This window comes from Lampris incognitus, chromosome 17 (assembly GCF_029633865.1).
Source record: "Lampris incognitus isolate fLamInc1 chromosome 17, fLamInc1.hap2, whole genome shotgun sequence".
Lineage (NCBI taxonomy): Eukaryota > Metazoa > Chordata > Actinopteri > Lampriformes > Lampridae > Lampris > Lampris incognitus.
In genome coordinates this window covers 14,849,574-14,869,260 of record NC_079227.1, presented here as the reverse complement: position 1 = coordinate 14,869,260, position 19,687 = coordinate 14,849,574, and the positions used below count along the sequence as shown (strand labels likewise).

At 43.9% G+C, this 19,687-nt stretch overlaps 1 protein-coding gene across 1 annotated transcript in view; it reads left to right on the top strand.

Moving 5' to 3' along the window:
- Nucleotides 1-19,687, top strand: part of plcd3b (phospholipase C, delta 3b) — a 46,948-nt gene that overhangs the window by 7,158 nt on the left and 20,103 nt on the right. The window contains exons 3-7 of the mRNA XM_056296687.1: nt 2,109-2,220; nt 8,359-8,587; nt 12,093-12,222; nt 14,763-14,988; nt 19,096-19,297. Coding sequence (XP_056152662.1) covers nt 2,109-2,220; nt 8,359-8,587; nt 12,093-12,222; nt 14,763-14,988; nt 19,096-19,297 — 899 coding nt within the window. The remainder of the gene's footprint in view (nt 1-2,108; nt 2,221-8,358; nt 8,588-12,092; nt 12,223-14,762; nt 14,989-19,095; nt 19,298-19,687) is intronic.

The window sequence follows — 19,687 nt, the reverse complement described above, 5'->3', positions numbered from 1 at the left end:
CGACAGTTAATCAGTCGACTAAAGGGTCCGACCCGTTAGCCAAGGACCGACGTGTCTACTTATCCATGCACGTTACACTATGACGTTTAGAGCTGTTACTTACTTATGTTCAATCACAATACTTATTTGTGTAAGAAACGGACACATACCAGATATGAAATGTTCTCCGCAAATCTTCGCGTTCTTCTGATCACGTCTTCCAGTCCTCCCGACGGATCGCATGAATCCACGCCTGTCTTCTTCGTTTTTCGATTGGAGTTTTCCCTTTCGGCATGCGATAAAAATGCAGATGCTTGTTTTTACCATCTTTACAATTTGTACAGCCGACAGCGCAACAACTGAGAGGCGTTTCGTTTTAAACCAATTTCTCCGTGGTGATCTCTTCGAAATGAACGTAGTAACGTTTACAAATACTAGACTCGTGGCCCCCTTTTTGGGTACGTACGGCGACAGTCATGATAGACACAAGTAGTACCGGACATTTATTTAATTACTGAGCAGTGATTGGCCCACCAGAGAGGTGAAGGCGGAACTTCCTCTTTGGTGAACCAACCAGAGAGAAAAGCAGTAAAGCTAGTCAGCTAGCTAAAGATCGTAATCTAACAAGACAGTGGAACGCTTCGAGATTAACAGTTTAATATCGCTGCGTCTTCCCTGAACCACAATGTTGAGTTATAAAGAACAGATGCTGTGAAGAGGTTGGATGTAATGATTTCTATATCTCTGAATAACTGAATTTGAATTGTTTGAATGATTTTTGTCAGGGAATCACGTTCATGTTTTAAACTCGTGCAACATATGGCTTTAAAATCGTAATATTGAATCTCGATATTTATAATATCGAATCGCATTAATTGCGATACGTATTTAATCAGCACTAAAATATCATCATTATATCAAATCGGGTGGTATATGTCCTAAATAGTAGTAGTAGTTTTAAAAGGAAGTGGTAGTATTTTTGGCGGCTGTTATTGTTTGTTAATCGCTTCCTGTTGAATCCTGTGTGCTAGTTTGAGTCAAAAATGTCTTTATGCATGCTCAATAATCTAGGTAAGGAAATCACAGAAGGTTGAATCTGGACACGTTTACTGAGAGAGAAATGTTACATCACTTATCTAAGTGACCTCTGCAGTCTCAGCTGACTGCAGGTATCCCCATTCTTATAAACAATACAGTTGCATAACGACCCAAACCAACGATTGGTTTCATATGCAAATTGCAGTGACCGTGAACTAGAGTTAAACAGCCATGTGTACTATAAACAGATGATTGGGGAATGGTTGCAATCACAGCATTGTAAAATGGCGACAGATTTATTCTTAGCCCTCCCATCGGTTCAGGGATGGTCATTCCATCTTCACATAGATGACCTCTTTGTTTGACCTCCCGTTCAAACCAGTGTCCCTCCCTATCAAGGATGTGCACATCCTCATCCTTGAAAGAGTGGCCACTGGCCTGTAGATGGGTGTAGACTGCAGAATCCTGGCCTGACACATTTAGCTCTTCTGTGTTGTGCCATCCTCTTGGCCAACGTTTGTTTGGTTTCCAAGATGTAGAAGTCACAGCAATCCTCCTGGCACTTAACAAGCGCACACTATATTGCTCTGTTTGTGCCCGGGGACCTGATCACACAGCGTGTTTTGGGGTTTGAAAGCAACTCAGACACAGTGTTTGGAAAATACGTGTCTCAACTTTTCCGACACTCCTGCCACATACGGAATCACGCCTGGTTTACACTTAGGCAGCTGTTGTCCTTCTCCTCTCTTCGATTGGCTGGTGCACTCTGCAGTCTACACCCATCTACAGGCCAGTGGTCACAACTGTGATTGCAACTATTCCCCAATCCTTTGTGATTAGTACACATTGCCATTGAAACTCTAATTAACAGTCACAGCAATTTGCATATGAAACCCATCGTTGTTTTTAGTCGTTGTGCCACTGCATTGTTTATAAGGGTGGGGATACCTGCAGTCAGTTGAGACTGAAGATGTCACTTAGATGAGTGATAACATTATCTCCCAATACACGTTTTGTCCAGATGAACTGATTCAACTTGCTGTGATTATGTGTTTGAATTTGATTGATGGGTTGATTTGTTGTTGATGAAGGTACGGTCGCCTCGCTGGCAGAAGAGACGAACATTGAGGCTGATGGAGGACGGCGTCACTGTCTGGTGTCAGTCCCACAAAACCTCCAGCCGTGCCAAGGAGCAGCAGTCCTGTGAGTGCATCTGTTTATCTGTGTTTGTGTTTCTGTGTGTAAGCTGTTTGACTTGAGAGAGAAAATTTGTGTGTGCATGTGTGCCAGTAGGATATGTTTGGACATGTGAGATGTAGAAGTGCGAGGTTCAAGGACGAGGAAAATGACAAAATGTGCATGTGTTCATGTGTATATGCTTATACAAACTGCGTATGTGGGTGTATGTGGGTGAATGAGCTGTTCAGAAGTCCAAATGTGTGTCTGTCTCAGCGTCTGTTCATTTTTTCCAGACCTATCATTGAAACTTTTTTGCCTATTATTACTGTGCCATAACCCAGTTTTTGGAGGAAAATCATCTTGGAATGAAGCAAAGATGGCATCAGTTCTTCCTGACTGGTGTTTTTCAAGAATCATCCAATATTTCAACAAGAACGGGTTCAAGTGTCATGTCAAAGACACAACATACACTCACCGGCCACTTTATTAGGCACACCTGTCCAACTGCTCGTTAACGCAAATGTCTAATCAGCCAATCACTTGGCAGCAACTCAATGCATTTAGGCATGTAGACATGGTCAAGACGATCTGCTGCAGTTCAAACCGAGCATCAGAATGGGGAAGAAAGGTGATTTAAGTGACTTTGAACGTGGCATGGTTGTTGGTGCCAGACGGGCTGGTCTGAGTATTTCAGAAACTGCTGATCTACTGGGATTTTCACGCACAACCATCTCTAGGGTTTACAGAGAATGGTCCGAAAAAGAGAAAATATCCAGTGAGTGGCAGTTCTGTGGGCGAAAATGCCTTGTTGATGCCAGAGGTCAGAGGAGAATGGCCAGACTGGTTTGAGCTGATAGAAAGGCAACAGTAACTCAAATAACCACTCATTACAACCGAGGTATGCAGAAGAGCATCTCTGAATGCACAACATGTCGAACCTTGAGGCAGATGGGCTACAGCAGCAGAAGACCGCACCGGGTGCCACTCCTGTCAGCTAAGAACAGGAAACTGAGGCTACAATTCGCACAGGCTCACCAAAATTGGACAATAGAAGATTGGAAAAACGTTGCCTGGTCTGATGAGTCTCGATTTCTGCTGCGACATTCGGATGGTAGGGTCAGAATTTGGCATCAACAACATGAAAGCATGGATCCATCCTGCCTTGTATCAACGGTTCAGGCTGGTGGTGGTGGTGTAATGGTGTGGGGGATATTTTCTTGGCACACTTTGAGCCCCTTAGTACCAATTGAGCATCGTGTCAATGCCTCAGCCTACCTGAGTATTGTTGCTGACCATGTCCATCCCTTTATGACCACAGTGTTCCCATCTTCTGATGGCTACTTCCAGCAGGATAACGCGCCATGTCATAAAGCTCGAATCATCTCAGACTGGTTTCTTGAACATGACAATGAGTTCACTGTACTCAAATGGCCTCCACAGTCACCAGATCTCAATCCAATAGAGCACCTTTGGGATGTGGTGGACCGGGAGATTCGCATCATGGATGTGCAACCGACAAATCTGCAGCAACTGCGTGATGCTATCATATCAATATGGACCAAACTCTCTGAGGAATGTTTCCAGTACCTTGTTGAATCTATGCCACGAAGGATTAAGGCAGTTCTGAAGGCAAAAGGGGGTCCAACCCGGTACTAGCAAGGTGTACCTAATAAAGTGGCCAGCGAGTATATATATATGTCCATGGCTTTCATGGTAGTATAAGTTTGACAGTATGCACAATCTCAGACCAAACCACAATATGTAAGATTTGAATTTGGCCATAGACCTTCCATGTCATGCCCACTTCCTCCAACCTTTATTCTCTAACTCTTTATTCAACTTTCTAAAAGAACAAAAACTACCGTTAAAATAGTCTTTAAAAAAATGAATGGTTAGTGTGGGCGCCTCACAGCAAGAAGGTCCTGGGTTCGAGCCCCGGGGTAGTCCAAACTGGGGGTCGTCCCGGGTCATCCTGTGTGGAGTTTGCATGTTCTCCCCATGTCTGCATGGGTTTCCTCCGGGGGCTCTGGTTTCCTCCCACAGTCCAAAGACATGCGGGTCAGGTGAATTGGCCATACTAAATTGTCCGTAGGTATGAATATGTGTGTGTGTGTGTGTGTGTGTGTGTGTGTGTGTGTGTGTGTGTGTGTGTGTGTGTGTGTGTGTGTGTGTGTGTGTATATGTATGTCAGCCCTGTGTGATAGTCTGGCGGCCTGTCCAGGGTGTCTCGCCGCCTGCCGCCCAATGACTGCTGGGATAGGCTCCAGCATCCCTGCAACCCTGAGAGCAGGATAAGCGGTTTGGGAAATGGATGAATGGATGGATAAAACAGTACAGTGTTATGTTTTTTACCAGAATGTAGATCTCACCAGCAACACAGAATCTACTACTACTCCTAGTTTCGGCTGTTCCCGTTATGGGTCGCCACAGTGGATAATCCAGAATAGTGAATCCATATATCAAAAAAGGACTTCGTATTTTTCCCCTTTTAGGCTATTTCATTTGATGGATAATAATTTAAACAAGGCTAAACCCTACAAATATTAATATTTCATCTGCTAGACAGATTCACTAACGGGAGCAGCCGAAAGTAGTAGTAGTAGTAGATCTGCCAGACAGTTTCAGTTAATGAACCTCACAATAACAGCGAGGTTCATTAAGCCACTTACACTGGCAGTGATAATGTCATACTCTACCCACTGTGCCATACGGTACCATCATACACCATCACACATATATCCACTTCTCAGTGAAAGACACTCACATCAAAGAGTACATAAATCCCAGAAAAGTTGAATCACAGTGGGGTGTATATATATATATATATATATATATATATATATATATATATATATACATACATACACACACACACACACACACACTAACTGGATTGTATATGTATATATACAATCTTTTAATTTATGCAATCTGGAGGATGAAAACAATCGTCATAAGAAATTATATTAATGAGGTTTTCACCTTTCCATGGAAATTGTTTTTGCACTGTTAAGACTTTGGAACATGTGAATGATTCCTTCTTTGCTGAGCTCACACACACACACACACACACACAAAAAGGCAGGCAAACACAGTGACAGATGTCTCCTCCCTCACTGTCCCAGGGTCACTCACAATGCCTTGATTACAGTGTTGGTCTATTTTAAGATGGGCACTGTAGCCCATCCTAGCTAAAGAAGAAGAGGTCGAACATGATATGGTGGTGGGATTGCGCCGAGGAGCCTGTGGTTTTGTTCTATATGGTTACAATCCTGTTTAACCACTAGGTTAGCCTCCGAATTTAGATACAGCGCAGCACAAGGTCTTTAATTGCCCCAAGAACAGATTTCCTTATGATGTGGCAAAGTGTGTGTGTGTGTGTGTGGTGGCCTCCTGTATTTTGGGATCCCTACTCCAACCACCAATAGCTGGGTGTGTGCCTGGCATCTCCCGCTCTCATGACACCCAGAGGTTAACTACGTCATTAGAGATATGTGTCACTTCCTTATCAAAGAGCTAGATATACACGCACATGTGCCTAGCTTTTCAGATCAGGAACACACACATACTCGTGCTGTACTGTACTTGGATCAGGATTTTCAAACCTCATGATGTTGTTTTTTTATTGTTTTCATCTCTTGTTCTTATCTACAGTCATGCCTTTTTTCTTCTCCATGCAGCACTTTAGAATGAATGTGCTTGTTAAAGCAACTTATCCAAATAAGGAATTAAAAAAACAGTGGAAACAAAAGCGTCGGTGACTTTTCATAGATGCCATTCAAGATACTGACACAGGTCCAAATCGATGCAGACACTTTGGAACAGCGACATAGTGAGTCAGGAGCCTGTCCTTCAGACCAAGCGCCTGGGCTCAAACCGCTCCAGGGGAGCTGCTTTTGGGCAAGACACCGATCACCCACCCGGTGGCTGTAAATGACCCCAAAGCTGTTGCAGGGAATTGAAACCTGCAGTGGTTGTGGGCAAAGGCTCTCAAACCAGGAGGGCCTTCTCCGACCTCTCTCAGCGAGTCTGTCCCTGTAGTATTTTGAGCAGAACTCACTCTTCTGTGTATTTGAATCCCTTCTATCAGTAATACGGTGTTCCCGCATGCTTTGTTCTTGGCCGTAGCTCTGCAGAGGGCACACGAAACAGGCTGATGGAGCCTTTGGCAAAAAGAGATTGGCAAACACCAACCTCTGTTTGGATAATAGAGACACTGTATATTAAGCTTGTATTGCTATGATTCTTCATACAGTGTGACGTGGTTGCCAAAGGTAACCTACACACAGTCATACTGGAATTTGCGTCAAGGTGTGATGGATGAATAAACGCATAGAAGAAGAAAAAAAACCCACATCCAGTGCTGTTTGTGAGACAGATGCAGAGGCAACTTTCCCATACTATTCTGAGGAAAACCTTGTGTGCATCTGTGTTTGCACAAGAGTGTGTGTGTGTGTGTGTGTGTCCAGTGAATGTGAGTACACCCATCTTTTGCCCCCAGTTACCAAACCTGCTTTCATAAAGCCCTCAGCCCACCTCGGTAGTCGGCAACAGATTAAATGAAGTTTTTGTATCTAATTTTAGGAAGAATTGGGATAAACAGCACAACATTGTTCCAGCTGCCAAGCCAGTGTTGGTGCTGTTTCCTGCCATATTTACCCTCAAATTACAGACAGGTATTTTAAGAGACAGGTTAACCCAGTACCACATTAGCCATTTATTCTGTGTAATCCAAATGTGGGTCTCCTGTATTGCTGCACAATCAGTCTATGTATGTATAACACACACACACACACACACACACACACACACACACACACACACACACACACACACACACACACACACACACACATCCTGCCCTATAAATCTATATGCATAATATATGGATGATTTTGTGTGTGTGTGTGTGTGAGACTACTATTTTGTAGCGTGTTGAAAGTTTGATAAGAAATTTGCCATGCATAGTTCTCATCATGGGGTGGCACAGGGGTTAGCGTGGTCGCCTCACAGCAAGAAGGTCCTGGGTTCGAGCCCTGGGGTAGTCCAACCTTGGTGGGTCATCCTCCGTATGGCGTTTGCATGTTTTCTCCGTGTCTGTGTGGGTTTCCTCCGGGGGCTCTGGTTTCCTCCCACAGTCCAAAGACATGTAAGTCAGGTGAATTGGCCGTACTAAATTGTCCCTAGGTATGAATGGGTGTATGTTTGGACCCTGTGATGGCCTGGCGGCCTGTCCAGGGTGTCTCCCCGCCTGCTGCCTAATGACTGCTGGGATAGGCTCCAGCATCCCCGCGGCCCTGAGAGCAGGATAAGTGGTTCAGATAATGGATGGATGGATAGTTCTCAGCATTGCTTGTTTTATTCAACTTTTGACAGACAGAAGCAATGTTATTTGAAGAAGACTGGTCAGCTCAGTCAAAAGTAGTCAAGAACTGAATCCAGCATTACACCCCACACAAAGTTGAGTTTGATCAACCGAGGTAGACTGTTGGTTCATTGTGGGGTTTTTTTGTTTGTTAATGTGTATGTGTATGCATGTAGGAAATCTCTGTTCTTGTTTTGTGACTGCGGCTGAGTGTGTGCGAATGACTTAAAGCAGCACCACCCTAAACACACTCTACACAGCGGCCTAGATAAGGAACAATGGCAGGAAAGTGGCTGAATATCCTGTAATTTCACTGCTGCTTGACAATGCGTCACAAAGAAAATCTTGTTTTTTTTTAATTAAAAGAATCACTGAAATACTGTTGTGAACTTCTTAAGCAGAAGAAAAAGAAATACAAATCTGTCGAAGTTAGTGTGTGTGTGTGTGTGTGTGTGTGTGTGTGTGTGTGTGTGTGTGTGTGTGTGTGTGTGTGTGTGTGTAAGAAAGCAGAACAGAAATTTAAAGAGACAGCTACGATTCTGTAATGTGTATTTCTTAGTGTGTGATGGTATGTTTATTCGGGCATGGAGTTGTGCTGAGGGCTCGCTTTTGTCTTCGTGTCTTTCGCTTAGTGTGGTATATTCTCTTCCCTCCCTTTTCCTCTGTCTCCTCCTCATTACCCCTCCTCTCACCCCCCGCCCATTCTGTTTGTCTTTCTTCTCTCATCTCCTTTTCTCTCCTCATCTCTCTCTCTCGCTCCCTCTCTTTCTGTCTATATTTTCCTGGCATGCCTTCAGTCTCAATAACAGAGGTGGAGTGTGTGCGGGAGGGCTGCCAGTCAGAGATGCTGCGTCGTGTTGCCGACTCAGTGCCTGAGAGCCAATGTCTGACGGTGGTCTTCAAGGGCCCGCGCAAGAGCCTGGACCTCCTCTGCCAGAGCAAGGAGGAGGCGCAGCGCTGGGCACGGGGCATACGCACCGTCCAGGAGAGGGTGGAGAACATGACCCAAAAGGAGAAACTTGATCAATATCCTTAAAAACATGCTATATGTCCCGATGTTTTAATGAAACCATTTTTGATAATGTGGCATGTGTTGTGAGCAAATAATTATAGATAGATAAATTGATTGATTGATTGATTGATTGATTGATTGATTGATTTGCTCAAGGATACCTCTGAGGAAGCTGTTGCAAGGAGTGTTAAAACTGAAATCTGGGATTTATATCCATGAATAACTAGGTATTTGATCCATCTGGACCATGGAGTCATGTTACATAACGCCAACTGACATCTTTACCATGGTTGGAGACACTCTCCATACAACACTGTGGAAATTTTTGACCGAGTAGTATGAACGCTGGTTAAGCGGAAAATATGTTCATATTCAAACAGAAAAAAGCATTGAAACGTGAAGACAATGTGGCGATGCTTCTGTTGGACAGCTAATCTATCATTTCTACCATCAGTATTACAGTACAACAGTGTCCCCATACAGTTTGACGTGGTTTGAACATTTGGTCATCTGTGTTAGCTTTGGTCCAGCTACCAGGTCACTGAGGTCTGGACTTGGGTAATTTTTTCCCTCTCAGGCTGACGTTTTGCATTATGTGTGTGTGTGAATGAACATGATTTTATTTTGTGAACATAAGTGTTTTGACATCATTACAAATCCCCCTACTGATGTCGAAAACATGGAGGCATGGAGGTGTTTAGGAGCGATGGCAGTGGAGTTTTTAACTAGATTGTTTAACACAACCTTGGAAAGGGAGAGGGTGCCTGAGGAGTGGAGAAGAAGCATACTGGTACCGATTTTCAAGAACAAGGGCAATGTGCAGAACTGTAGCAACTACAGAAGTATAAAGTTGATCAGCCACAGCATGAAGATTTAGGAAAGAGTAATAGAAGCTAGGTTAAGAGGAGAGGTGATGATTAGCGAGCAGCAGTATGGTTTCATGCCACGAAAGAGCACCACAGATGCGATGTTTGCTTTGAGAATGTTGATTGAGAAGTATAGAGAAGGCCAGAAAGAGTTGCATTGTGTCTTTGTAGATTTAGAGAACGCATATGACAGGGTGCCGAGAGAGGAGGTGTGGTATTGTATGAGAAAGTTGGGAGTGGCAGAGAGGTATTTAGGAATGGTGCACGATATGTATGAGGGAAGTGTGACAATGGTGAGGTGTGCGGTTGGAATGACAGATGGGTTCAAGGTGGAGGTGGGATTACATCAAGGATCAGCTCTGAGCCCTTTCTTGTTTGCAATGGTGATGGACAGGTTGACGGACGAGATCAGGCAGGAGTCTCCATGGACGATGACGTTCGCGGGTGACATTGTGATCTGTAGTGAGAGTAGGGTGCCGGTTGAGGAGAGCCTGGAGAGGTGGAGGTATGCGCCAGAGAGAAGAGGAATGAAAGTCAGTAGGAGCAAGATGGAATACCTATGCGTGAACAAGAGGGAGGACAGTGGAATAGTGAGGATACAAGGAGTAGAGGTGGCGAAAGCATATGAGTTTAAATATTTGGGGTCAACTGTTCAAAGTAACGGAGAGTATGGAGGAGAGGTGAAGAAGAGAGTGCAGGCAGGGTTGAGTGGCAGGAGAAGAGTGTCAGGAGTGATTTTCAACAGAAGGGTACCAGCAAGAGTTAAAGGGAAGGTTTACAAGATGTTTGTGAGACCAGCTATGTTGTATAGTTGGGAGACAGTGGCACTGACAAAAAGACAGGAGGTGGAGCTGGAGGTGGCAGAGTCTAAGATGCTAAGATGGGATTGACGAAGAAGGACAGGATTAGGAACGAGTATATTAGAGGGACAGCGCAGGTTGGACGGTTTGGAGACAAAGCAAGAGAGGCAAGATTGAGATGGTTTGGACATGTGCGGAGGAGAGATGCTGGGTATATTGGGAGAAGGATGCTGAATATGGAGCTGCCAGGGAAGAGGAAAAGAGGAAGGCCAAAGAGGAGGTTTATGGATTTGGTGGGGGAGGACATGCAGTTGGCTGGTGTGACAGAGGAAGATGTAGAGGACAGGAAGAGATGGAAATGCATGATCCGCTGTGGCGACCCCTAACGGGAGCAGCTGAAAGTAATAGTAGTAGTAGATAAATCCCCCTGTCGATGCATCTGTTAGGCTAATGTTAGCAGAGCTAGGTAGATCAGTCAACCAAGAGTCAGAATCAAGTTTATTTGCCATGTAGGTTTGTACATACTTGGAATTTGACTCCGGTTTCGTGGCTCTCTCAGTGTTCTTAACATAGAGTAACAACAAAACAATCTTCAGATATATACACAGCGATCGACTTATACAGGCGAAATAAGAGGCGATAAAGTGCAGTGGTGCAGAGGATATATCAGAGATGCTGAAATAGATTTTTAGCAGGTTACTTGTATACATGCCTGAGGTAGATGGACATGACAGAGCGAATTCTCTGTAGGCCTTATGGTCATATTGATCCGCAAAGTAAGACTTATTTCAGCCAATTAGAGCTTATTCCTCCGTGATAAGCGACCATGTTTCTGTCACATCTGATAGTCGGAGAGATAAGAACAACGAGAGCCTACCAGCAGTGACTAACATTTTAGTGTCTAGTACGTTAGTAGACACTAAAATGTTTTATTTTAGTGTCTACTAACATATTTTAGTATCTACTAAGTTAGTGGACACTAAAATGACCCCAGGAAGCAGTTCCCAGTGTCTTTTTTATTTTTTACAACAGATTTAAGATAAAATGTTAAACTTCACTTGGGTTCTTGTCTTCCTTTCCAAACATCTCAGCTCAGTATGGGCTACCCAACTCAGTACATGCTCTTTCACTCATCTGAATTTTCACATATTTCCAAACTGTTCACTTATAATGCACTACACCTTTGTCTACAATTAGGCTAACAATTGTGTGGGTCATGAAAATAATGATAACGATGTAGATGAATAATTATAGGCAGTCAGATTAAGAGGTAGCTACTTATTTTATTTACTTATTTATTTTAGAAAATTGCTAAGATAAACTTTTTTTTTCCAGAATAATTTCAGCTCTTTGTCCTTAAAGTCGATTTGCGGTTCATAGTGTTACGTTGTGATTCACTTGCATTAAAAATTCACCAGAATGCAGGAAATTGCACGACTGAAACTCAGAATTCCCTGGAGAAAAAGTACAAATGTGTAGCTATAAAATACACCCGCTCTACTTACGCTTCTGCACCTCAGTTAAAGTTTTGCCCTGGCTATGACCCTAATCCAAAGATGCAATTTTTACAGTGGTGAGAACTGTTTACTGCTGAGCTTACGGCACACAAGAGACAACGGCTGTTGCACCTTGTACGTAGCTCTTGCTGTCAGAGTGAGGGGCAGATTGGGGAAATCTGATTTCAGATTTACTTACTACCACGGCTGTACCTTGGATTTGAACCAGCAAATCCTTTGGTCCACAAGCCCACTTGTTTTTTTCCTCATCCTACTGCCACACACTTCAGCGTTACAGTCGGAGTACTACTTTACATTTTGTGCTGCTGGTTCTTTCCTTAACTGTCGGTCTGCCACCTGGATTCATGCCTATCTGAGACGGGCCGACCAGAACCATGATGGTAAGATGAGTTATGAAGAAGTGCAGACGCTGCTGCAAATGATTAACATCAACCTAAGTGAACAGTATGCGCGCAGCCTCTTTCAGGTGGGCACAGACACACATACAAGTACACACGCACGCACGCACACACCCACATTTACATCTAAATGTTTACTCTACTGTTCTCTGTTTGTATTGACTTCCTCTTCTTTGTGGCGAATGTGTTTGTTAAAGAAAAATAACATCTCCATGAGTTTGATTCAGGCCTGACAGCTTTAGCCTAGCCTGCCCTAACCTGACACTAAAAAACCTGGAGTGTGCCAGTGGGATATAATTAGCATGGCAAAGTACTAAAATCATAAAGTAATGAGGTAATAAAATATTTGATTTTCAGATCTGAGTTCTTAATCAATGGATGAATTATTAAATGCATGAATGTATGTGCAAAACGTGATTGATCGTCCCGAGAGGCATGAGGGAGAGCACACAGTTAAAGCTAGAATGTGGGAATTTTACATGTAAATGAATGTCCATGGCATTCAAGCCCTTGCCAAACGAGTTCACACAATGATGATTAAGCCTATCACCGCCAGATAAATGTCCCTTTCTTTCGCAGTGTACTGGAGTTTTAAATCTGGTGTCTGGGGCGACATTCCCGTCGCAGCTCGAAAAGGTTGAGAACCACTGAGTTAAAGCACCGCAAATAACTGTCACTGACAAACCAGTGAATTCACCAAAGGATTGCATGCATGGCTTCTGCGGCCGCTGAACCTGCACAAATAAGACAAAAAGAGATCGTGCAATTCTCAAAGCACCCGCAAAGGGTGAAATGCACCCCATCTGCGCTGCCAAGCATATAGCGTCTCGGTGCTCCAGTGCTATTTGCATGTATTTACTCTAGGTAATATGCATATATTTGGCGCAAAATTAGCCCCTTTGTCTGCAAATGAGCCTCATTGGAAAATAAAGTCCAACTCGAACACCATTGTCAATAGCCACATGCAGATGGAGGGAAAATTATTGGCGTCTTCAGAGAGTTGGTGGTAACTGACGCCCAGACTTTCCAGTGATCATGGCAGCGGTGATTGTAGTCAGGCGAAGGCGTCGTCATGCCAGGCGTGCTCGTGAGTGGATATTTCGAAGGAGACTATCACTTTTTGATTTAGCTGAGACCGAAATCATTCACAGATACAGCTTGGCAGGTCAAACAATTCTTGCTATACTTGATCACATCAAGGATGACATTGTATGCATGTGAGACAAACTGAGCTAAATATGTAACTACTTTATTAATTTCGTCGCTCTGCCGGAACACACTAACCCCTTCCGCCCCGGCCTCATTCCTATTGTTCAAATACAATAATACCACACCTACTGTGTTCTTGACGCAAAGCCATCATTTATAATTTGCCACATGGATAATTGCAATCGGGCGCAAAACAAGGCAAATTGCACTTGGCTGTAAACCTTTATAGGTGTGTTTGCACTGTAATATCATTCATGCCAATATCTTGTGAATCGGACCTTGAGACGAGACAGATAGCAGATGCAAGTGATGCGCAATTCATGGTGCTATCAGCGGCTGCAACCAATTCTGAATTTGCCTGTCAATAAAGAGTGAGTCATAGAAAAACAAGACATCCACAGATAGAAACAGATGAAAGAGGAGGGGGAATTAATTACAATTAAATTGAAGTTCTCTTTCAAATCAAGCATCCCAAGATAAAAGTGGAAAGGTTTTGTTCTTGCAACTGCATTTATAATCTTTTTTGCTCAAACGTACCTTAACCATGTCATGTGACCATGTCATGTGATATGCTACTTCAGTACACTTTAACAACAAATATTACTGGGACCACGGCACAGTGGCACAGTGGTTAGCGCTGTCACCTCACAGCAAGTAGGTCCTGGGTTTGAACTCCGGGGTTGTCCAACCTTGGGGGTCATCCCAGGTGGGTATGTGTCCTGGTTGCTGCACTAGCACCTCCTCTGGTCGGGACGCCTGTTCGGGGGGCAGGGGGAACTGAGGGGAATAGCGTGATTCTCCTATGTGCTACATCCCCTTGGCGAAACTCCTCACTGTCAGGTGAAAAGAAGCAGCTGGCGACTCCACATGTATCGGAGGAGGCATGTGGTAGTCTGTAGCCCTCCCCGGATTGGCAGAGGGGGGTGGAGCAGCAACTGGGATGGCTTGGAAAGTAGGGTAATTGGCCAAGTACAATTTAGGAAAAAAGAGAAAGAGAGAAAAAAAGCCTGACTGTGGAACTGGCATGTACAATCTTTCACACTGCCTACCTTTCTATACTACGTTGTGTGTTACACTTTTGTCTATGGGCCAAAGTTGCTTGCATATTTCAGAATGCACCAGCTACTCTCGGTATTTAACCAGACAAGTAGATTTCATAAATAATAAGTACAATTTTCCAACTGTGGTTGTCTGCCTGTCAAAGATCCTTGTGGAGTAAGTAAAGTCATCTGCCATGAAAATTTGGCTGCTGGTAGTAATGTCCTTTTTCTGCTTCTTTTCTCTTTTGTCTTTGTCTTCCCCCCCCCCCCTCTGATTTCTCTCTGTGTCCCTTCTGTTTCTTTCTGCTGTGCTCTTTTTCTTCTCTCTCCTTATTTTCCTCGCTCCTTCCCTCCAATAGAAGTGTGACCGGTCAGCAGACGGTCGTCTTGACCATGGGGAAATTGAGGTATTCTGTAGGGAGCTGTTGCGGAGACCAGAGTTGGATGCTGTATTTGCACGCTACTCTGCCAATGGGTGCGTGTTGTCCACTGTGGACCTGAAGGCCTTCCTAAAGGACCAGGGGGAGGACACCTCACTGATCCATGCACAAAGCCTCATACTCACCTATGAACTCAACGAGTGGGGTACGGGGCTTAGTGGCAATAGGCGCACTACAAATTGTTATTCTATGCTGTACAATACCATGCTGTGTTACTGTGCACTACATTATACTACTCTATTGTATGGTGCTAAATCATAACATGAGATTCTGTACCATATCATACTATACTATACTATACTATATTATACTGGATTACATCATCAAAATGGTGCCGAAGACGGTAGGCTTGGTTCTGCACTCTTGTACTTTTTCTGTTTTTGTTTATTTGTTTAGTTTCCAGCACCCACTCACTGATCACATCCAGCAGGGAAGAACTTTTAAGCCTCCAACTGTCCACTAGACAAACTGAACAGAATTTTTTTACGGACTTTATTTGAACATTTTAATGAAAGTCTTACTGAGGTCTTGATCTGTACAGCCCTGTGCAGACTACGATAAAGATGCCAAAGGTTTAAGTGAGCCAGATCGCTCATTTAATTGTGACAGCGGGAATTTAGAACTGCGCTTCCGTCAATCCGTCTGGGGAATGTCCACTCTCTGGCCAACAAGATGAGCTAACTGCTACTCCTAAACGGAAAAAAACTCGGACTTTTCCAGATCTGCTGCCCTGTGCCTCACTGAAACCTGGCTTAGTGAACATATGATGGACAGTGCACTTCATCTGCCGCAGTTCCAACTCCTCTGGGCGGACTGCAAAATGGAGCTGTCGGGGAAAAAATAGGGTAGCGGTATATGCTTCTGCATAAACAAAGGTTGGTTTATGGATGTCACAGTGTTAAAGAAATCATGCAGCCCTCACCTTGAAGACCTTTTTCATTGACTAAAATCATTCTCTTCACCGCGGGAGTTTTCATCATTCATTCTTGTCGGTGTCTATATCCCACCCCAGGCAATAAAACACCTGGCTGATTAAAGTACAAACATGGAGCGCAAATATCCAGCCTCCCTACTCATTATCCTTGGGGATTTTAACAGAGCAAACCTAAGCTATGAACTACCAAAATACAGACAGCATGTTAAATGTCCCACCAGAAACAAAAACACTCTGGATCATTGCTACACAATATTAAAGGATGTCTATCGCTCTGTCCCCCGTGCAGCCCTGGGCCTCCTCTCTGATCACTGACTGATTAATCTTATCCCAACCTACAGGCAGAAACTAAAACCTGCAAAGCCTGTGGTTAAAACTTTGAGGAAATGGACCAATGAATCAAAATTGGAGCACCAGGCCCACCTCAACTGAACTGACTGGAGTGTTTTTGAGGCTGCATCTACAGACCTGGACAAACTTACTGATACTGTGACATCTTACATCAGCTTTTGTGAGGACATGTATGTGCCCACCAAAACTTTCTGTACCTTCAACAACAATAAGCTCTGGTTCACAGCAAAACTCAGGCAGCTTCGTCAGGCCAAAGAGGAAGCCTACAGGAGTGGAGATAGGATCCGGTACAGCAAAGCCAGGAATACACTCACAAAGGAGATCAGAGTGGCAAAAAGGTGCTCTGAAAAGTTGAAAAACAGGTTTTCTGCCAGTGACCCATTATCAGTCTGGAGTGGTTTGAAAGACATTACCAACTACAGGAGACCATCCCCCCACACTGCAGGGAACCATCAACTGGCTGATGACGTAAATGGGTTTTACTGCAAGTTTGAAAACTTTCACACCCCTCACCCTCTCCGGCCACAACACACAACCAACTGCACTCCTTGCCAGCCACTCTCCCCTCCCCACCGGACCCCCATCTGCACCCAGGATCTGTGTTGAGGAAGTGTGCCAGCTCTTCCAGAGACAGAAGATCAGGAAGGCACCAGGCCTGGGTGGCGTGTCACCCTCCTGTCTTTATGTCTGTACTGACCAGCTGGCCCCCATTTTCACACCGGTCTTCCAACAGATCACTGGAGCTGTGTGAAGTCCTTTCCTGCTTCAAGGGCTTCACTATCATTCCGGTCCCCAAGAAACCCCGTATCACAGGATTAAATGACTACAGGCCCATTGCCCTAATGTCTGTGGTCATGAAATTATTTGAGAGACTGGTGTTGGCCCACCTGAAGGAAATCACAGGCCCCCTGCTCGACCTCCTGCAGTTTGCCTACTGAGCAAACAGGTCAGTAGAGGATGCAGTCAACATGGGATTGCACTACATCTTCCAGCACCTCGACTACCCAGGGACATACGCAAGGGTCCTGTTTGTGGACTTCGGCTTAGTGTTTAACACCATTGTCCCAGATATCCTCCACTCCAAACTCACCCAGCTCACTGTACCAGCCCCAATCTGCCAGTGGATTAAAATCTTCCTGACAGATAGGAGCCAGCTGGTGAGGCTGGGGAAAATCACATTCAGCACCCAGATAATCAGCACTGGCACCCCCCAGGGATGTGTGCTCTCCTCTCTACTCGTCACCCTTTACACAAATGACTATACCTCAGTTGACCCGTCTGTTAAACTCCTAAATTTTGCGGACGACACAACCATCACTGGCCTTATCCAGGATGGTGACAAATCTGCATATACTAGATGGGAGGTTGATCAGCTGGCCTTCTGGTGTGGCCATAACAACCTGGAGCTGAACACACTCAAAACAGTGGAGATGACAGTGGACTTAAGGAGGAGTCCCTCAACAATGCCCCCCCCCCCACCATGCTCAACAGCACGGTGTTTGCGGTGAAAACCTACAGATTTCTGGGTTCTGCAATCCCAGGACCTAAGGTGGGCATCCAACATAGACACAATCATCAAAAAGGTCCAGCAGAGGATGTACTTTCTTCGCCAGTTCAAGAAGTTCAACCTGCCTAAGGAACTGCTGATTCAGTTCTATGCTGCAATAATCCAGTCTGTCCTCTGCACATCCATCACTCTCTGGTTTGGATCGGCCACCAAACAGGACAGGGACAGACTACAACGGACAGTTAAGTCTCCAAAGAAAATCATTGGTGCCAACCTGCCCTCCATTCAAGACTTATACACCTCCAGAATCAGGAAACGGGCAGGCAACATCACTACAGACCCATCACACCCTGGTCAAAACCTGTTCCAACTCCTCCCCTCTGGTTGGTGCTACAGAGCACTGTACCCCAAAACAACCAGATATAAAAACAGTTTCTTTCCGCAGGCTTTCATTCAAATGAACACTTAACACTGTTGAATAAATCCAACCATTTTGTTTAGTATACTGTACTGTACATTGTACATATACTGGTATGCTCTGTCATGTCCCATCTACCTCAGGCATGTGTGTAAGTAACCTGCTAACATCTGTTTCAGCATCTGATATATTCTCTGCACCATTGTACTTTATTACCTCTTATTTCACCTGTATAAGTCAATCCTTGTGTATATATCTGAAGATTGTTGTGTTGTAGTGTTGTTATTCTATTTTAAGTACACTGAAAGAGCCACAAAACCTGAGTCAAAATCCATGTATGTGCAAACCTACATGGCCAATAAACAAGATTCTGATTCTATACTATACTATACTATACTACATTTACTGTATTATACAAGACTGTGCTATACTATCCTATACTATACAATGCTACACCTTATCATGCTAAAATACACTTTTATGCTTGATAATGCTTATATACCATGTACAAATTAAATGCTAATTTGGGGCTAGTGTCATTAAATGTCATGTACAATCCTCATTACACTGTACATGTGTATGTTGATGTCAGGTATGTTGTTGTGGTACGAAAAAAAGAAAACCAATAGAACAGACAATAGGATACACAAATATTATTTTGAACTAGGGTATATAGTATGTGGAATATGTTTCACTGTATTTTAGTAGCAGGTTTTAGAGGAGGAACGTCACAATCTGAAACTATACAGCTTCAAAGTGTTGCATATCCAGTTTTCCTTGCAACACACCAGTTATATTACTAATAATTACTGCTGATAATACTGTATACTATGCTGTATCATAAACTTTCACTTGATTGCTCCAGATTTCTTACCAAAGACATCACAAGCATCGGGAAAGAATTACTTTTTTCATTTGCAGTTGAATTTTTCAGAGATGAAAATTGCCATTTGGTTTCGGTTTGCAAACATTCACAAATTTGAATTGGATGTTGCTGATTTTTCTGCTATACTGATGGGAGTCTGTCTTTTTCCCAATACAGCCCAGAAGAACCAGTTCATGACACCTAATGGTTTTACCATGTACATGCTGTCCAAGGAGAACTGTGTGTTTGACCCTGAACACAGCAGGGTATACCAGGACATGAACCGCCCGCTGGCCCACTACTTCATCTCCTCTTCACACAACACCTACCTCACCAAGGACCAGCTTACTGGGGACAGCAGCACAGAGCCTTATATCAGGTGATAACGGGCAGGAGGATGTACACACATCACATTTTATGCTGTTAATATACAAAGACATAAAATGAATGAGTATGGAGGTCTTACAAGCTCATTTCACCAGCCATTGTGATCTGCTGAGGATTTCTTTAGGATGTTGAATGCTGTTGTGTAAGGATAAGTTATTCTGCCTCCCACATAGCAGGTCATCATGGTGAATGAGGGTTTGATTGATTTAATGAAAGACTTACCCGGTTACCGTATGTTAAAGTATAGAATTTGGAAAACACCAGCTTGTAGTCTCTTTCTCCCTTTAATCCCATGCACACACAAACATTCACTCATCTTCAATTTTGTCATCCCCCGCGCACGCACACACACACACACACACACACACACACACACACACAC